The 20,411-nt window shown below is 40.7% G+C and overlaps 1 protein-coding gene across 3 annotated transcripts; it reads left to right on the top strand.

Moving 5' to 3' along the window:
• Positions 1-123: 123 nt before the first annotated feature.
• On the top strand, positions 124-20,235 carry CSDE1 (cold shock domain containing E1). Of its 3 annotated transcripts, XM_084498141.1 has the most exons (21): positions 124-257; positions 3,978-4,373; positions 7,253-7,451; positions 8,099-8,208; positions 8,571-8,663; positions 9,206-9,303; positions 9,460-9,541; positions 9,880-10,008; positions 10,181-10,306; positions 11,324-11,536; positions 12,487-12,627; positions 12,716-12,874; positions 13,473-13,580; positions 14,442-14,617; positions 14,956-15,068; positions 15,584-15,703; positions 15,970-16,148; positions 17,222-17,385; positions 18,339-18,471; positions 18,944-19,012; positions 19,836-20,235. In XM_084498141.1, the coding sequence occupies exons 3-20, from the start codon at positions 7,253-7,255 to the stop codon at positions 18,989-18,991; spliced, it is 2,391 nt and encodes a 796-aa protein (XP_084354267.1). In that variant the 5' UTR covers positions 124-257; positions 3,978-4,373; the 3' UTR covers positions 18,992-19,012; positions 19,836-20,235. The 3 variants fall into 3 exon arrangements, with proteins under 3 accessions (XP_084354267.1, XP_084354265.1, XP_084354266.1); XM_084498139.1 differs by having other exon boundaries at positions 18,944-20,235; XM_084498140.1 differs by lacking the exon at positions 124-257 and adding an exon at positions 1,597-1,676 and having other exon boundaries at positions 18,944-20,235.
• Positions 20,236-20,411: the final 176 nt, after the last annotated feature.

Genomic DNA, 20,411 nt, shown 5'->3' on the forward strand with positions numbered 1-20,411 from the left:
CGCCCGGCCCCGCCCCCTTCGCTCGGAAGGAGGGGGGGGGCGGGGCCCGCCGGGCGCTCGCCTGCGCAGAAGCCGCCGCGCGGGGCTGCGCCGTTGGCCTGGTGCCCGGCGCGCATGCGCACCATGCGACCGCTGGGGGCCGCTGCGGGCGCAGGCGCGGCTCCGCCCCGCGTTCTCGCGAGAGGCCGGGATTTGTTCCTACGTGCTGGGCCGTGCTGCTCATGGCGGCGCTGGAGCGGGGGCGCTGAGCTGGGGGGGTGAGTGCGGCGGGCGGCGGCTCCCGGCGCGGCGGAGACGGCGCTGGCGCGAGCGAGGGGGGACCGGGGGCCTCTGGGTGGCGGCGAGCGAGACGGGAGGCGCCTCCGGCCTCGCGCCCCGCCTGCCGCCGCGGGCCCGGCGGGGGGAGGCTGCCCCGCGCCGCTCGTCGGCCGCGCCGAGCGGGGAGAGCGCGGGGCGGGGGCGGGCCGCCCGCTGGGCCGCGGCCCGCGGCGACGGGGGGCCGGGGGCCGCCGGGCCTTGGCGGCGCGCGCACTACGTTTCCCGGCGTCCCGCGGGCGGAGGCCCCGCCGCGGGGGCCCCGGGGGGCCGGAGTCCCGCCCGGCCGCGGGGGCGGGGCGGCGACGGCGGCTCCGGAACTCGCTTTCCCGGCGTGCCGCGCGGCGTGCCGCGCCGCGGGGGCTGCTGGGGGCTGCAGGGCGACAGGCGCCGGCTCGGCCGGGGCGCCGCGGGGGGGAGACTACGGGTCCCGGCAGGCCCCGGGCGAGGCCTCGGCGCTGGGCCTCCTGGGGGGAGGGGCGGCCGCGAGGAGGGGGGGGCGATGGCGGTGGCCGGCAGCTCCCGGCGTGCCCCGCGCGCGGCCCCGCCCGCCGCAGAGCCGGGCCCCGGCCCTGTCCCTTTGTGTGCGGGGAGCGGCCGCCATCGCCCCCTTTGTGTGCGGGGAGGGCGGCCCCGGCCCCTCCCAGCGCTGCGGCCGAGCCCGGCGCGGCCCCTCGGCAGCCCCCGCGGCGATGTGCTGCCCGCTGCCCCCGCCCGGCGCGCCGCTGCCCGGGGCTCCTGGCGCCGCCCCTCGGCGGAGCTCGCGGCCTCCATCTTGGTGCGCGCCTCCTGCGGCTGGCGGCGCCCCGAGGCCGGCGGTGCGGGGCGGGCTCGGTGCTGCTCGGCGGGGTTAAAGCGGGCGTGGGGCCCTTCCCCGAGCTCTGCTTTTGATACTTTTTTTAATTTTTTTTTTCTTTTCAATCGATGATACCAAAAGCATTAAATTGGCGTTGGATTTTTTTCGCTGTAGCTCTTTTTTTTTTTTTTTTTTTTTTTTTTTTTTTTAAGTAGATGTGTTCAGTAATCTAGTAAATACCAGGTAGCCGATACCGCTGCTGTCGTATTTTGGTTGGAGTGTTCAAGAGATGATACTCGGTACTTCCATCTGATAACCGCCTCAGATGTGCAATGGCGTTACCTCCCAGTGTCATCAAGCAGCTGAGCTGTGAATTCATAATAAAAATGCAAAGTTTTATCTCTGTTAAATTTAATCATACATAAGAGGGGATTACATCTAGAAGCCCTTGCATTAATTCTGTGAAATACGTGTTCTCACAGATACATACCTGTCTGTGTGAAGAAAATGAGAATCAAAGCGTCTAATCTGGCAGTCTTTACTGCTAGGCTGTATAGATTTCAAGGTATGAACAACTGCGTGTGACTTACTGTCATCTAGCAAAATCCACGTCAGAAAGACTCCAAGAACAGGACTAATCCAGCTCTGTCTCTTCGTTGCCTTTGCACTAATTTGTTCAGCTGTAAATACAGAAATGCACTGTCCGCTGTGACCCAGGGGCTGGGCAGTTGCTCAGGGTGTTTACCATTTGGAGGAGTATTTATAGTAGCTGAATTAGAAAGTAAAAAACTTGAGCAGATGCACACACCCATTTTCCAGTTTTTTCTTGACTTTAGCTTGCTTCATTCTTCTGCCCTTTTTTTTTCCTTTTTTTTTTTTTTTTTTTTTTGGAATGATTAAACATAGTGAATGTAGTAAATGAGTCAAACCTGCTTTTAAGGGAAAATCTTAATCTTTATGCCATTACCTGGCAACATTTGTTTTAGTCATCTTTGGGCAGACAGGTGTTTTGATTGTTCTCTGAAAACATAATACATTCCATGCCCCAGAAGTGTGAAATGTAGTTTGATCTAACTAGTAGCTCTTGTAGAGCTCTAACAATATTAGTCTAACTAAGTGAGAGAGAAGTGTTTTAATAATAAGGTGATACGTTTCTCTGCAGTTCCCATGGTGTGGTGTGTGCCTGCTTCGTTTCTGTTGAACTTGGGGGAATGTTTGTTTTATCGTGAAAGAGATAGTGATAAAGGTTGTTTGAATCTTGTAAAGAGGTGTGTGAAAAACCTAGCGATTCTATTATTTTTGTATTAGCTGTAAGTCTTCTTATTTCACTTTATTAATATAGTTTAGTCCTTCACTGCAAACCTTTTACGCCACATACTTCTTTGTACCTGCAGTTGGATTTCTGCCCTAGTTCAGTTTCACATTTAGTCTCTTGTGTATGTGTGGTGTGACAAGAAAGCTTAATGCAGACCAAAGTAGTTCTGATTGATGGCTAAAGGAAGATGTTTTATATGGAGGGGAGATAGCTGAAATATAAATTTCTGTGAAAACCAGCTGGTGAATTTGCATGCGTCCTTTGTATGCTTTTGAAGGTTCAGAGTGTTTATCTGGAGTGGCTGACTGCAGTCAGCATTCACTGTGCTAAGTGTTAAAATGTCTTTGTGTTCATTTAAATTCATGGTTTTTGTTTTTTAAGTGGACTGTTCCAGCTTCACAGTTCACTAAAGGAAATTCAAAGCTCATTGTAAAATGAAAAATTGTGTTTCTAACTACAGTGGGGAAATAGGCTTTGTCCATATTTTTATTCATTCATTGCGGAGCTTGTGGAATGACTTCAGGAAGAGTTATATGCTCAGGGGATTCGTGCTTTTAGATTGCTTTGTAACATGCTAATTTATCCATAGATTCACAGCTATGTTGCTTCTTAACAGGATTTATGTGCAAAAATCTCCACTCCCCCTGTTTTCTTATTTATTTACTAAATAAGTAACAAACTCAAAATAAAGCTTGATTTTTTTTAAATATTATTTTAAAAGTAGTTGTCTTCATAAGCTTTCTATTTCATGTGGTAGGTGGCATTCTGTCTAAGCTGCTTTCCCGTGAAAACACAAAGTGGTACCACAGAACACTAGGAGATAAGTGTTAATCTAGTTGCTGTTGGGGAGAGGCTTCTGTGTTATGTTATCTGTACAAACATTTTCTATATTTCATCAACGGTTTGTAAACAGGGGTTTAAGAAGGCCAGAGATTGACTCTGTGGTTATTTTACAAGCTGTGCTGGCATGCATATGGTCTGTGTAGAATAGGAATATAGCATCTGTAGGAATAATTCAGAAGCTTGTTTATTTTCATACAAAGCTAAAGGTGCTTTAAGGGTTTTGCTGGTCTTTGACTTACCTTTCAGAACAAAAATCATCAGGAAATCCTAGTTCATCTCCTCTTTGTATCATGCGGCTATTTTGAAAGTGTGTGCAAGTTCTTGTTGATTAATTATGGGGCTGTACCCATATAAAGCTATTGGTAGCAATAATAGGACTACATCGTGTATTAAATGATGCTGATATTCATCAAAAAGAAAAAAGGTTGCTGTTTTAGTTGTACAAACTGGGGCCTTTCCTGGAATGTGTAACTGCATCTGAAGAGTTTAAAATTAGAAATAGCATATCACTGGCTGGAGGTAGAGTTTCTTGGGAAACCAAAATTGAAAATGGGAACGCCAAATACATCTGTAAGACGGCTTTTCCTAGTGTGGATCAAACCTGTAGCATTAAGGTAGAGGATATTATGTGCCTATTCATAGGAACAGCTAGGGCTGTATAGTTTCTGTTAAAGTTATTCTTAGTGTGTGTCTTTTTTCTCTTTCCAGTATGAAGTGGAACAGAACAGAATTTACCACCTGAAACTGCTGCTTCAAGTTCAGATCAGGAAAAGAATATACCACATCGTAACAACAACTCAAGACCAAAGAAGAGGAAACTTACACTGAAGATACAAGGCTTGATCTGAAACCAGAAGTTTGTGCCTACTCAACAGCTTCAAAAAAGCACGTCCCAACGCTGCTAGTAGTCTTTGTTTTCTCCAGTGCTGTGTTGAAACTGCCCAGGGCAGCAGCACTTGTATTCTTTATTAGCTTGATAGATCACTTTCTCTTGCGTGCTCTCTCTCTCTGTCAAATAGCAGTCTTCATCCTTTGAAACTTCGTGCTGAAACAGAAGAATCAGCTAATACTACTGAAAGTGCAATATTTGAATATCACTGCGAGGTTGGTGCATGTGCTATTTAAAGAGTTACATTCTTTCAAACTTAATTGGAAACAGGTTATTAGCAGAAGGCTATTTTTTGGTTTTTTTTTTTTTTTTTTTTTAACAGTTCTGTCACAATGTTGATTTGGTTGTAGTATGATGAATTAATATTACTCGTGTTATAGTTCTATGTAACAGTACTTGTTTTATAACCTTAGCTGGTTATTAATGTTTCTCTATTCTAGTAAAAGTGGTGTGATTTCAATCTCTTTTTTTCCCAAAACTACTGGTTTCCTCAGTTTGTGTAATCTCTGTTTAGCTTCCTTTCCATCTTACTGCACAGTTTTTTTCTCTTCTTCTAAGTACTTGTATTGCTGAACTATATTCATAGCTCTTACTCTTGTTAATTGACTAATGAGCTGTGTTAAAAATGGGAGTGAGCTGTTGTGAGTGAACAGCACAGCCAGGTGGTTGTGGTCCAGTATATAACCATTATATTTCAAGTCTGAACAAGTCTTGTTTGTACGTTAATACCTATCTTGTAGGCTATTCCTAGAAGTTTCTTAACAATTTTGTGACAGTACTCCTGGTAGATGTTTCTTAGAGAACAGTTTTGTGACAATAATTCTATCTGTTTTTATGTTTTTATTCACTTACCAGAATTGGTGCGTGTAGGTTTTTTGTTGCTATTTTGTGCTCTGTTACAGCATTGAACAGTTGTGGCAATATGACAAGCGTCTGGAAAGACTGCTGATACGTTATGCCATGCCTTGCCCTCTGCAGCAAATCTTAGTGCCACCCTGAGGAGTATCTCTCTCCTTGAACTTAAGTTGTCAGGCTTTAGTTGATCGAAGACCCACTATGTTGCTTTGTGCTAAAATGATAAATTCTCCTTTAAACCCAGGGTGTTCAGATGGCATCGTGCAATGATGATCTTTGAGCAAGAGATAATAGTATTGTTCTAACACTAAGCTATGCTATTCTGAACTTGTTTCTTAGGTAGATTTTTGTTATTTCCTGTAACTGATGTACCTTTAGTCGTAACCTATTACTTAATTTCTTTGCCATTGTAGCAGGGGATGTTTGTGTACTCAGCCAGCACTGGAGGTGTGAAAAGACCATTTTATCCATGACTGACAAAAAGCATTTGTCACACTGATTTGAGCTTTCATAATAGGCAAGACCATTAACCCACTCTTTTGTGAAAAGGTTTAATAATACATCTTGTTCCCTTCCCACAGCCATTTTGCAGTACTAATTTAATTTGGAAAAGTATTTCAAACTCTAGGGTGGCTTAAAATGAAACGCATCAGCTGTTGTCTTCCACAGGGGCATCTTCCTTTTTAATCGGATGTCCTAGGGGTTGCCTTATTCAAAAGATGAGGGTTCATATGTAATGCTGGCAGGGAGTAATGTGCAGCTCTTAGCAGCTTGGTATAGTGTTCTTTTAAATTAGATATTATGAGAAAATGTGTCCTGTAAACATGATCTACTGCATGAAAAAGGTGCAGTTCCTGTGGTCTTTGTCCATTAAACAATTTAGTCTGGACATAAGGGAAATACTTCTTTGCTGGGAGCAAATAACAACATTGACACAAGGTTACCCAGAAAGATGGTGGAACCTAGGTCACTGGAGGTTTTCAAGACTGAGCTAGACAACAGGCTGGCTGCCCTCATTTCTCGTTGGCATGAGGCCTTTGGGGAGGAAGGTAGACTGGAGTTTCCAGTGGTTCTCTACGGGGGTCATGTCTTTGATTCAATGTATTTTCAGATACGTTGGTATTTTACACCTAATTGAGCATATAATAGTATTTATGCCCGTTATCACAGTTTCAGGATACCCCCCAAACCTTGACTTCTCATAATTGTAGAATAGGAATGCAGTATTGATTAAAATTGATTGGGTAACTGCTTGGCTGTTACACTGTAGCTTATCACACCACTCTTAACAGACAGTACTGCATTTTTTTGTCTTGTTCTACAATACCTTATGTAACACAGTGCATTACTAAACTCCCAAACAGTATGAGTGCTGGGGCAATAAAATCCATTGGTAATTTGCTTGCGAAGCAGCTGTTCATGTAGCAGGTACATATTTTGTTTGGTATTTGTAAACTGCCAGGTTGTACTGTTGCCTTGCGCTGGTGCTGTGGTTCTACGCTGCAATAGAATACCCTCATTCCCTTGAGGTTTTGACAGTTATGAAGTATCTCTTTTTCTTTTGGAAGCTTTATAGACATTTTCACGTCAGAATGACACTCCTGCAAAACAAAATGAGTGAAAATACCTCTTAGGTTTTGGTATAACATCATTTTCAAGTGGAACTTTAAATAACATGTAAACAGTAGTATGAAAGTGGAAATGTTCATGGAAAAATAAAACCGCATGGGTTATTCTTAATAGTTTTACCATTAGATTATTACCAGTAGTTTTTTAGAACCATGTGGGAACCATGGTTGAAAGCTGACTTCTGCTGAGAAGTTGCTGTGTACAGTGGCATGAGGACTGGTATTTTCCTTTTTCTTTTGGAAGAACAGGTGTTTTAGGTGTTTTCAGGCTTGTCTGATATGAAATGGTGAATGTAGGAGTGCTTTGTCTGAGATGTACTTAGGAAAGTCATAAGCTTGTTTTGGTCTAAGCAGGCTTTATTTCAGTGTTTTATTTCTGGCTATGTTCTGTTGCCTGTCTGAATTTAAGAATTGCTGTTTTACAAGAGCTAGACAGTTTTGGAATTCTTACTGTATTTTAAAAATGGTTAGAGTTTGCCTGTTACAGTAAATTCCACAAGCTGTTGTGTGTCTTATTCTGTTATGCGTTTATGGAGAGACTTAAGTAGCATGCTTTTTTTTTTTGTTTTGTTTTGTTTTTTTTTGTTCTTGCTATGTTTTCTTTTGTACAGATGAGCTTTGATCCAAACCTTCTCCACAACAATGGACACAACGGGTACCCCAATGGTACTTCGGCAGCACTGCGTGAGACTGGGGTTATAGAAAAACTGCTGACCTCTTACGGATTCATTCAGTGTTCAGAACGGCAAGCTAGACTGTTCTTCCACTGTTCACAATATAATGGCAACTTACAGGAGCTCAAAGTAGGAGGTAATTAGGCAGCTTTTTGACCAAGTGAAGACCAGTCTTTACTTGTGGTAGAAAACCTTTTTATCTTGTGGCATTAACAGATGTGTTCTGTTGCTCCTGATGGGCTAAAAAGATGATTGAATTAATCTCACACTCCTGGTGAAAGATCTTTACTACAGCTTGTATTAATACAAATGTGGCTGTTCTGGAAAAAGGTGCAGTGTTAAGTCAAAGTTACACGACTAAGAAACAAGTGCTTAGACTGTGTAAGACTGTGCCTCACTACTTTTTTAATAATTCATTTTAAGATTGCTGACCATTTTGCAGAACGGGGAGGTTGCCACTGATCTATGTGGCAATTAAGGTTATAAACTGTTCAATAACAATGTTACGTAGTCTGAACTCCTTCAGTGTGAGGTCTGTTATATGGTGAGCAGGAGGGAAGGGGAGAGGAAGTATTGCTGGGCAAGCCTTTACAGTGGAATGGTTCTTTAGCAAAAGGCGGGAATAAGCAGAGAAGTTCTGCAAACAGCATATCCTTCCTAGGTAACAAAAGTACCTGAGTTTTATTTTGTTGTGTTGAGGTACAAGCAGTGAATTATCAGATGTAACCATTAGGGAGTAAAAAAATGTATATAATGCCATTACTGTGTTTGATTATTTTGTAGACGATGTTGAATTTGAGGTGTCTTCTGATCGCCGAACTGGAAAACCCATTGCTGTTAAATTGGTGAAGATCAAACCAGAAATATTACCTGAAGAGCGAATAAATGGACAAGTTAGTGCCTGTGATAAATGTCTATTTTCAATTCACACAATTTCCATCCTTTACTTCAGGAATGACAGATTCATTTAGTGTGCACATTAACTGCATACAGTATTCAGTTATAGCAAAATCTATTTTTGTTACTCTGTTAGAAATTCAGAGGTTTGGCATGACCTGTTGCTTTGCTCCAAACAGTTCTTCAAGTCAACAGGTGTTCTATAAGGTTGAAACGTTACAGCAAGGCATTCCCTGTTGAGTTAAAACTAGAACTGCATCCTTGAATGTATAATAGAGGCTACTGAGATTCATTCTGTTTTCAACAATGCTGCTCCTGAAATGACTAGCAATGGATTTTTTTTTTTTTTGACTGGTAGGTTGTGTGTGCTGTTCCTCACAATTTAGAGAGTAAATCTCCAGCTGCCCCGGGTCAGAGTCCAACAGGGAGTGTATGCTACGAACGTAATGGGGTAAAGCTTATGTATTTTATTTGAACTCTTGACTGATCCGTCACTATGGTCTATGAGCAAAAAATCTGACGCAATGGAGACAATTGATAGTCCTAAGAACTGTAGTTATTAGAAGGGGGAAAAAAATAAAAAGCATACTTTGGTAATTGCTACAAGCAAATACATTAATTGTACAGCTTGCTTGCCCACCTGTATCTATGGAGAATTTAATATGGAACCAAATAGTTCAGTTGTTCTTCAGTTTTAAAACTGAACAAAGCTTGATTACGTAACATTCGTGTATTCTTAGTTTGAACTTTGAAAGTTTAGAAATCAACATTTAAAGTTAGCCATGTACATACCTTTCAATTTAACTTGGTTGTTATGGACTTAGGAAAACAACACTGGAAGAAAGTATGTTTTTGCATGCAGTGTTTGATCATTTTCAATTTTCTTAGTAAATTAATTTCTTTAATAGCAGTTACTGTCACTGAAAAGTGTTAATAATTCTTCGAATTGACTATTTTGCAAGTAGAGTAATATTAGTCAACGTTAATTTACAGGAAGTGTTTTACCTGACTTACACCCCAGAGGATGTTGAAGGAAATATTCAGCTGGAAACAGGAGATAAAATAAACTTTGTAATTGATACAAATAAACAGTAAGTTGGTATTACAATTCTGATCTCATACTTCTCTTTTAGTAGTCAGGCAGCTTCATGCCTGTTCTAAGAGCTGAAATGTCATTATGAAATAAGATTTTATTTTTTCTCCAGTTTAAGTGTTTCAGGTTTATTATGTTTACTTCTTCCCTCTAGTACTGGTGCTGTAAGTGCTCGTAACATTATGCTATTAAAAAAGAAACAAGCCCGCTGTCAAGGAGTAGTCTGTGCCATGAAAGTAAGTGATGCTTTAGCTTCAAAATATTACTTGAAGATTAAATGCTTCTCTGAAAAGTGGTAGTCTAAGTAAATTCAGTGCATTAAGAGTTATTAAGAGTTTGGAGGTGTGAAGGTCAACTGGGTGAAATGGTTTAAATATCTAATCTTTGATACTAATAACCTCCTTGAAAACAAAGGAACTCCTGTTTCCCTTAATATATTTGTTGTGGTAGTCTAAGGTGTATGCACTAATGAGATTGCTGTACTGGGATGGCATAATCTTGTATTGTGTTTGCTAGAACTTGTAAGATGGTATATTGATTTGGCAATTTATTAAACACTTTGTTCTGTTCTTAGGAAGCCTTTGGATTTATTGAGAGGGGTGATGTCGTGAAGGAGATATTCTTTCACTATAGTGAATTTAAAGGTGACCTAGAAGCCTTACAGCCTGGTGATGATGTGGAGTTTACAATCAAAGACAGAAATGTAAGACGAAATCCAGTAAAAACTGAAGATGAGATCCTAGGGTGCAACTGGACATCTCTCTGTTTTTTCAAATTTGCTTGTAAAAAGAAGGGGGAGGGGAGGAAGTTCATAGGAAAATAATCTGTTGCCTTACCACTTCAATATGGATATTTAACTGGCTTTGTACTTTCAGGGTAAAGAAGTTGCAACAGATGTAAGACTGCTGCCACAAGGAACTGTTATTTTTGAAGATATCAGCATTGAACACTTTGAAGGAACTGTAACCAAAGTAATTCCAAAAGTACCCAGCAAAAATCAGGTGCATTTCAGTATTTAAGTTTGTGAAATAATGTATTGGATTTCAAGCAGAGAAAGCTCCCCTTTTTCTGTAACAGTCTACTATGTGAGCATCATGTCAGAGTAGAAGACTGCTTAACTTGTAAAAACCATTGACAGCAGTCACAGTAAGAAATTTTTCTAAAGTTTGTAAGGACCAGGGATTAGGGTAATAAATGATAGTGTATCTTGTGCAATGTGTGTTGTCTTTTAATCTTTCAAATACTTCCAACTGAAAAATAGGGACTTTTTTTTTTTTTTCCCCTAAGGCTGTATGTTAAAGGCAAAAGCATAGTGAAAAGGGAAGAAAATGTGTTTTATGGATTCCTGTGATCAGTTAATGAAGTGGTTTTTTTTGTTTTTTTTTTGACAGAGATGACTTGACCTTTAATGTTTGGCTTTTAGGGAAGGGTGTACATGAAACCACTTATCTTAAGTGTTTAGGCCAGTTCTGGGTTTTGTTTTGTGTTTGGTGGATTTTTTTTTTGTGCATGTGTGTGTGGAGCAGGTGTTCTTGAACACTTAACAGGAAAGCCTGAACTTAATTCTCAAAATAGATTCTTTATTTATTTGGCAATACTTGTTTAGTACTTAAAAAAAACAACCAAACAAACAAACAAAAAAACTTGTATTTTGGTGTGCGCAGTAAAATTGCAAATTAGAAATGCTATAAATGAAGCCTTGTGGATAGAATCAAGCAGGCATTTGGTGTTGTCCAGTACACCTGTTAGTAGTAGTGTTTCTGCAAACTATTCTGTTTGCAGTGAAGCTGAAGTCTGTGGAACTGCTGATTTAATAGGTAAGAGAGAAACTAAATTAAATTCTAGTAATGCCACTGTAATCTTAGGAGCAGTCACTCAGATGTGATGCCTTCCAACCTCAAACGTGGGAATGAAACTGTGCTGCTTAATAAGTGTTTTCCCAAGTGCTTATATAAAGTTTTGAATGCTGAGCTTCGTAGGTGAACTAAACTTTTGTGTTACGTTTTTCTGTCCACTAGAATGATCCGTTACCTGGCCGCATCAAAGTTGACTTTGTGATTCCTAAAGAACTTCCATTTGGAGACAAAGATACAAAATCCAAGGTGACTTTGCTGGAAAGTGACCACGTTCGATTCAATATTTCAACAGACAGGCGTGACAAACTGGAACGAGCCACCAATATAGAGGTTCTCCCAAATACTTTCCAGTTTACTAATGAAACTAGGGAAATGGCAAGTATCTATTTTTAAGTCTTTATTTCTTGAGGGGAAGGAATGAAGGTGAAAACTGGGGTAGTTGTCTCAATAACATAATGTGAAAATCACTAATGTCTTTTCTTTCATTGCCTTTTCTGAAGTCAGACACTCTTCCGAGACTGTGCTTAAATAGTAGAAAATCCAGAATTAATTCTGTACACTTCTCCTTTATGAAAATAAAAAGTTAACTACTCAGTAAATGAAATTATATAAGAAAAGTAAAGGTTAATTGGCCTTCTTGGAGTGGATTGCTAGCTGGTTATAGCAGACACATCAGTAACACAGTCTCGAACACTTAAAAGTTTTAATGGTCTTGAGTCTAAGTAGGTAATTCCAGTTCCTTAGGAAAGCTGGAAGAACTTGAGAATTCTCTGGTACAGGCAGTGAAAAGTCTTAAGAATCGGGGGAGATAATGTGTTCGGCTTCTGAATTTTGGTCTTACTGTTCTTTGTACAATCTCTGCCTGAGATTCAAACAGAAGGATGCTAAAGAGCTAAGTTCTGTCATATGCAGAACAGCTCTTGATGGGTGAAGGTGATTGAGATAGATGTGCAGGTCAGTATTAAAGAATATCTCATTCCTGTAAAAAGTGCTGGACAAAACTAACCTGTGTATGGGTAGCAGTAATATCAGGTTCTTTGGCTGTAGTCCTTGTTATTGGCTTAAACTCATCTTTTCTGCTTCACTTTCTACTTCATATGAATAAGAGAGTGAGCTGAGGAATCTAGGTAAGTGGGGTTTGCTTGAATTTCAGGCTGGCTGTAACCATGAGCACTACAGTTCACAGAGAAGTGCATATATTAAGAAGCGTTTTTGTAGGATTGGAGCTTTACGTTCAGATTATTATGTACTCCACAGTTTTATCTTATTACAGACAAATGTTATGTATGTGTAGCAAAACTAATTGTCCCTCTGGTTATTTTCAGGGTGTGATCGCAGCGATGAGAGATGGCTTTGGCTTCATTAAATGTGTTGACAGGGATGCTCGTATGTTCTTTCACTTCAGTGAAATTATGGATGGAAACCAACTCCATATTTCTGATGAAGTAGAGTTTACTGTGGTTCCTGTGAGTAGTACAATTTCTTTGAAAACTAAGATTTCACAAAAGCATTAACATGCAGCCTGTCTAAGATCTTATTGATCTTGTTTTTCAGGATATGCTGTCTGCCCAAAGAAATCATGCTATTAGGATTAAAAAACTTCCGAAGGGCACGGTTTCTTTCCACACCCAATCAGATCACCGTTTTGTGGGCACTATAGACAAAGAAGCCACTCCAGCTAAAGCCACTAGCCCTAATAAAGGCAAAGAGAAGGTAGTATGCAAGAAGCAGCTGTGCTGTGTTTCTGGCTTTGCAGACTAAGGCTGCTGCTTTTAAATCTGTAACTGAACATTCTGAAGCACTGGTTATCCTACATAAATATGGACTGCATTGAATTGCTAATGACAGCACTCAATGAAAACCAATTTCTGTGAAATGAGATACTAAGAGCACGGTTAATGATGCTGCAGTTGAGGGTAATTTACAAGAACTTGATGAGAAGATCCTCTTTCTACCTCATACTGCAGAAGATGCTAGAAATGGTTGAAATTAAAGTTCTAGGGTTGGAGAAGTGCCTCTTCTATTTGTTCTGCTGCTTTAAACTATGATAGAATAATTAAACTTTCCATAAATACTTCACAGGAATAGTATCTTTAGAGAATAAAAAAAAAAAAGTAAATTCTGGCTCTTACTAGACAGGGTTATGTCATTTGAAGCCTGTGTTTTTTGATCTTATTCAGAGTTCGTTGTTCTGCATTTCTTACCAGTTGCTGCAATACAAATGCAAAGAGCAGTGCTTAAATTATATGTAGTAAGCTTGTTTGATAATAAATAAGACACTAATTGCTGAATCTCGATATCTTGTCTTTAGGAAGCCGAGGATGGAATAATTGTTTATGATGACTGTGGAGTAAAACTGACCATTCCTTACCAGGCCAAGGATGTGGAAGGATCTGCTAATCCACAGATTGGAGATAAGGCAATATAATTAAGTATACCATTGGGGAATACTTTTTCGTGCACTTCAAGATGAGAGCTTCTCTTTGCCTTGTTACTGAATTTGTTGCCTTCCTTAAATGAAGGACAAGGCACCTGAGGAGTCAACTTTTTCTTTTATTCTGGCCTGGGTTTGAGTGGCTTAATCTTCTCTATGGCTAAGAAAGTATATTCTAAAACCTGGTGACACATATATAAAAATACTGTCTTGCTATGTAAATTATACATTTTATAAGTAAAAAAATTCTTAGCCTTGCTTATAAAGACACTGACTCCACTTGTGAATAATCAAGAGGAGGTTAGCATAAAGACAATGAGATGGATGTTGAAAAAGCAGGATGTTTCCTTAGCAGCAAAATGGCCAGGGAAATAGTGACTGGGGAAAAAGCTGATAGATCTGGAAGAGCAGCCTGAAAACTTAATGTTCAGGAGCCATGCAGGAGTACTGCAGAAAGGCAATGATTACTGCTTTTAAAATTATAAAAGGAGTGAGCCAAACTACGTACATGCTCACTGTGGGTCACTGATGATGTGTGGTGCAAAGAGGCAAACCACATAAAGGTAAGAAACTTTATATGTAGTGGTCAAAAGAAGCAGAGTAGTAGAGGCTGGCTCACTTTTCTAGGTGTTACACTGACTCTGCCCTTCTCTGGAATGTAATAAATGTCAGTGACTGACAGATGTTTCTGGGAGAATAGTGGCTAGGAGATGGCTTTCCTGCAGAACCTAGATGTTGATTCCAGCTACACAGCCTTGAAATGAGTTGTCTGGGTTGTAGGGTATTTTTATTGCTTTTGTTGTTGATGAGTTTTGTCTGTAGTATTGATATGTACCTCTTAAACAGGTTGAGTTCAGCGTTTGTGAAGTGAAGAGAACTGGTCTGCAAACAGCTGTTTCTGTCAGAATGCTTGGACGCAATTATAGTTCCAAGAGGCTTTTGGGATATGTGGCAGCCCTGAAAGATAACTTTGGATTTATTGAAACAGCTAATCATGATAAGGAGATCTTCTTCCACTACAGGTGAATGACGATCCTTTTTGTACAAATGACTGTTTAACTCTTGGACCTCACGTGGTTATATGCTTAGATTTCTCAAGTTCCATTGATTATCTCTGCTGGACTGGTTCAGGCTTTTCTGTTAGTCAATGTTCTTTGTGATCTAGGCCTCTGAATACCAGGCCAAGAAATACAGTTACTGAATAGTGTATTTGAAGTTTCACTTTCTTGAATGAGTATTTCTTGAAAATGTGAGATGCTGAGTCAATTAAAAGGATTCTAATCAACCTATGTAAATGTTGGATGAGCATCGCTGTTGTCACGTAACTAAAGGAAAATTGCATATAATTTTATTCCTGTAGTGAGTACTGTGGTGATATTGATAGCCTGGAACTTGGAGACACAGTTGAATACAGTTTGTCAAAAGGCAAAGGAAACAAAGTCAGTGCAGAAAAGGTGAACAAAACACATGCAGGTAAGACTCTACCTGGTAATTTCTGCTTAAAAGGCCCTTGAGATGTGCTGATAGTTAAAGTTTGCAATTCTATGAGGAGAAACCTAGTGGCAAAATTAGTAATTCTAGTTGTGCTGTTCCTCAAAGAAAAATTGCAGGTGTGGGTATTAAGGATTTTGGGGTGCAAAATGCATGCTTAACCAACATTGACGGATCAAAGGGAGCTGGGAGTGCAATGGTAGGAGAAGTAAAATCCTTCAGCGTGCTTTTTCAGGTTCTATGGTCTGTAGTTTCATGAGAAGCTAATACCCTTCAATTTCTGCTCTTGAACTGTCTGCGTGGACTTGATTACAAAAGCTATCGCTACATATTGCTGAATTAGAGCTGTTCTGGTTTTACTGGGCGATCGTGTACTGTTGTAAGTTTGTTCTGGTGCAAACTATAGGCTTGTGGTCAATATGAATCAGTCACTTTTTATTTTTAAAAAGAAGTATACCTAGAATTTCCTGATTCTTGCACTGTCTGTTTCTTTTCAGTGAATGGTATCACTGAAGAAGCCGATCCAACCGTTTACTCTGGTAAAGTAATTCGTCCTTTGCGCAGTGTAGATCCCACACAAACTGAATACCAGGGCATGATTGAAGTCATGGAAGATGGTAAGACTTACTGCTTTTACCTGAGGCTTGCTTTAAGTATAGTAAACATAGTCCTTCAGCTAAGGTAAATTATAACTATTTTCTTCCTGGATACACGTGAAACGTAGGAATTTAATAAATTACATGTAAAAGGAAGTGTTGAGGATTATATTCACACTACTAAGATGACAGTAAAAACACTATTTCTAATACCAGAAATAAGTTCTAAATGCCCTCAGGTAGGAAAAAAGACTCTTAATTATGTCATGTATGTTTTCTTCCTCAAGGTGAGATGAAAGGGGAGTTCTATCCATTTGGAATTGTTGGAATGGCAAACAAAGGTGACTGTCTGCAAAAGGGGGAGACAGTTAAGTTCCAGCTTTGTGTGCTTGGCCAAAATGGGCAGACAATGGCTGTCAACATCACACCATTCCGCAGGGCCACAGTGGAATGTGTGAAAGATCAGGTGAGTGAATACTGCTCTGAAGGCAAGATGCATGTGTTTGAGCTAGCATACAGTAGATGAAAACCTGCTTCAGCACTTGAACGCAGGAAGTTTGTTGTGCACAAATGGATTGCTTTATACTGTGTTCTAGGGACCTAGGCTTATAAAACCCAGTTACTGATTTGTGCAGGGTGTAACATGGTTTCAGGAAAGGTGAACTAGTACATCAGCTGATGCTTCAGTGCTAGGGAGCAGCAGTTCTTACTGTGGCTGATTCTGAGGAGCTGCTCTGTCGTGTTCATTGAGATGTCTTAGAAACTGATCTGACTAGTTTGTGCTGAAGAAGGCATTAAAAAGTTGTTTTTGTTTTGTTTCTTAAAAAAAGCCTAATCTGCTTCTAGAAGAAGCTTGTTCACAGCATTAAGCAGTTGATGATTGTGGTCTACCTGAAATGTGAAGTTTGACCTTTGTCCTAGTTATTTGCATCTCAGAATAGTTAGAGAACTAAGTGTTGTGAATGCTGTCCATTTCTATAGTTATTCCGCAGCATTAACCTCTAGTTACTTATGGAGAGGCCAGATGGGTTTTGCTGGATATTGCTTTATCATAGAATATCATGAGATGGAAGGCATCCACATGGATCATCAAGTCCAACTCCTGGCTCTGTACAGGACCACCCAAAAAAAAAAAACAAACAAACTTTTTTTGTCTGTCACTGCTATAAAAAAAAAAAATTGTTTCTATTACGTAGTTTTGAAGGTGGTGTCTTAGAAAAGAATATGCAGCAATGTATTTTGATTTTTTTTCTGTTTAATTCAAATGTCAGGACTTAGGCATTTTTCAGAACTTGCTTATAGGCTTTGGGGTTTAAATGTGCCTTTAGAAACTCCAGAAGTGTGGCTAGACTTCCAGAAGTAGAGTTCTGTTCAGTGTAGAAGTTGCATTTCCACTTCCATTAGGCTCCTTGGAGTCCTGTTTTTTTTTTTTTTTTTTTTTTTTTTTCCTATAAGTTGTTAAATTGTGCAATACTGTGTGTTGTTGCATCTGTTTGGATCAAGGGGAAAGACATAACCATATGATGTGTTGGTTTTCAGTTTGGTTTCATTAACTATGAAGTGGGTGACAGCAAAAAGCTCTTCTTCCATGTCAAAGAAGTTCAGGATGGTGTGGAACTACAGGCTGGGGATGAAGTGGAGTTCTCAGTAATCCTGAACCAGCGCACAGGGAAATGCAGTGCCTGTAACGTGTGGCGTGTCTGGTGAGGATTTAAAATCACTGTTTTAATCTAGCAGACTGCCTGCATCAGTAGTAGAGTGTGCATGCTACGTGTAAACTGAGCTAGCTGTTCCTAGAACTGGAGCTCTGAATTTCAGCTGGCTTCAGTGGGAGCTTCTCATCTGAGAAATACCAGCGCTTGTAAGACATACAGTACTTTGCAGCATCAGAATTCAGCTTTACTTAATTGCAGATAGCTTGTTCTGCTTTTATTCTCTTTTTAAGAAGCTCCCCCATAGCAAGGATGGTCTTCTATGCAGAAATTAACGAATGATAAGAAAACAGATGGAATTCTGTATGAAGTTCCTGGACTATGGCAATTCATGCTTTATGCATAACACTTCCAGTTGTTCCCTAAGGAGCAGGTGTTTTTCAGTCTTTTTTGACTGGGAGGTAGGGGCATCATTTCTAGGGGAGATACGTGTTTGATTTTTTTTTTTTTATTTTTGTGCTTTTGAACAACTTCTAAATCGTACCATCTTATTTTAAATATGTATTTTGCTTAAGTCTGAGAAATCTTCCTGTTGCCATGGAAGTGATAATATTTAATTTTTCTTTCCAAAGTCTGTTCTCATTGTCTTCAGGGATAACTATATCCTGCTGCTGTGTGCTAGCAACTCACAAGCCTTTTATTGGTGTAGTGAAAGGCAACGGAAAAGTAGGGAATACTGTCATGCATGCATTAATAGTAACTACATCACCCTTACTGGAGAAATACCCCCTTTGAGAATGAGAATACTGTTTTGATCTACTGCTGTTGCAGTCTAGTGGTGTGTTAAAGTAATGGTTTTGAGGCAGACATCTACGGTGTCATCCAGGTCTGCTTTCAAACAAGACAGATCATGGTAATGACTTAACATGGAAAGTGACTGAATTTAGTAGTTTACACCACCTCTGGGAATTCATCAGTACTCCATGTGGTTGACTTTGTTACAGTGAAGGCGCTAAGGCTGTTGCTGCTCCACGACCTGATAGACTTGTTAATCGTTTAAAGAACATTAATCTGGATGATGCCAATGCTCCTCGTCTAACAGTTCTTCGTCAGCCCAGGGGACCGGATAACTCAAAGGTAAGTGAAATATAAAGCTGCTGCTTGCAGGATAACTTCAGTTTACGTTTTAACTTGGATAGCATTGTCTTTGCTACTGGAAATCTAAACTGTTTGAAATGTGGTGTCCACTTCAATTCCATCACAAATGAGTCTCCTGCTGTTGAGATGAGCCTATTTTGGTCAGAAGTTGGGGACACTATACTCTCTGTTGATAATGTATGCTGTGGTTTCAGTAGAGCATGAGAAGTCTTGTCAACACTTGATTTACAGAAGGAATAAAGTGTCTGGAATCTATGAAGCTAGGACTTATGAGTGTTCTGGTTTTAATTTGTAAGGAGTAACCCACACAACCCTGTTTTGTTACTGTCTCTGTTTCTGAAGACAAATGTGGTGAATTAGAAATGTTCCAATGCTGTACATGGTTGGAACAAAACAAGTTTGCCTTACAGCGTGGTGCTGGACCTTAAAAAGCTTTTGTTTTTTCTTGCAGGGATTTGGTGCAGAGAGAAAGATCCGTCAAGCTGGTGTTATAGACTGATCAACAAAGCCAATACCTGAAGTACGACTGAGTGGTGGGGGCTGGTGAAGGGTACTGAATATCTCCCTATTCATCCCTTCCAAATTTTAAGAAGCTATTACACCAGTTTTAACACCTTCTCATGTTATGTTTAAAATAAATTTATGAAACCATTTTAAAATTATGCACAGTTGCATTCTGGAGAACTTAAGGTGGCGCCTTATAGTATCACATTTTAGAAGCTTGTTTTGAATGGTGCATTTAACGCAACTGGTAACTGCAAATCTACATTGCCTATGTGAGTAAACATTATAGACAGCTCTACTCTGGTAGACCTTATGGAATTCTGCACTACAGTTATCTATGCTTTCTTTGTTATTTTGGCCAAGATATTTTACTATGCCTTAGTACTCGATTGCATTGTATCTTTCCTTCCAAGTGGAAGTGGAAGGCTCACTTCTGCTCGCTCTGCTCAAACTATGAGGACCATGAGGGTGGAGTAAGTTCAACTTTACAGAAAATCTGTATGAGCATTCAGATAACTTAAGTTGATGGCCAGATGTTACCATGTTTTCATATTTCATTTAACTTGAGTTCTTTAGACAGCAAAGTTGTGTTAGAGCTCAGTGAAAGTCTCTTTCTGGGATAGACTTATTTTTGTAGTGTTCTGAAACACATGCAGTGCAGAATTTCATAAGGCTGAGGTGTGCCATCAGTGTGGTAATTTAAATATATTTAAAACAATGCACAAATTTGCTGCTGCTTAGAACACTGCAGCTTCTAAACCCAGTTTCTTTTACTGATTTAAATTTACAAAGAAAGAAGTTGTGCCTGAAGTGAATACTTTTTTTTTTCTTCTTTGCAGCCGGCACCCAGTGTACTGTAAAAGAATAAATACTTAGGCTTTCCATAGCTGTACTGAGACTTTCATCAAGGTGAAATAGTTGATGTCTGTGTGCTTCCCCCCGCCCCCCCGCCCCTTCCCCCGTTTTCCCAGTCACACGTTATCAAGCAAGAAAACTGAATGATTGGTCTAAGTATTACTTTACCAAAAAGATCAGGAGTTCCTTTCTTTGAATAGAGGGCAGTACTGTGTTGTTTTTTTTTTTGTTTGTTTGTTTTTTCATGTTACCTCTATTCTCGATTTAGGGTTTTCTTCTCTGGGAGATGCATTATCTTTGTAAAACAAACATTGCTTTCTCCAATTTTTTTCTGTTAATGGCAAAGAATGGAAATAGAATAAAGTTTTACTGATTTTGAGACAAGCCCCCCCCGCCTCCGCCCTCTCTGTCCCGGCGCGGGCCGCGCCCTCGGGGCCGCCCGCCGGCCCCCGGGGTCACGTGGCGGGGCGGGGCGCGGCGGGCGCTCTTCCGGCGCCGGCTGCTGACGACGCGGCGGGGCCGGAAGGCGGAAGGCGCGCGGGAGGGGCCGCGGCCGCCGT

The sequence above is a fragment of the Aythya ferina genome, assembly GCF_964211825.1.
Source record: "Aythya ferina genome assembly, chromosome: 25".
NCBI lineage: Eukaryota > Metazoa > Chordata > Aves > Anseriformes > Anatidae > Aythya > Aythya ferina.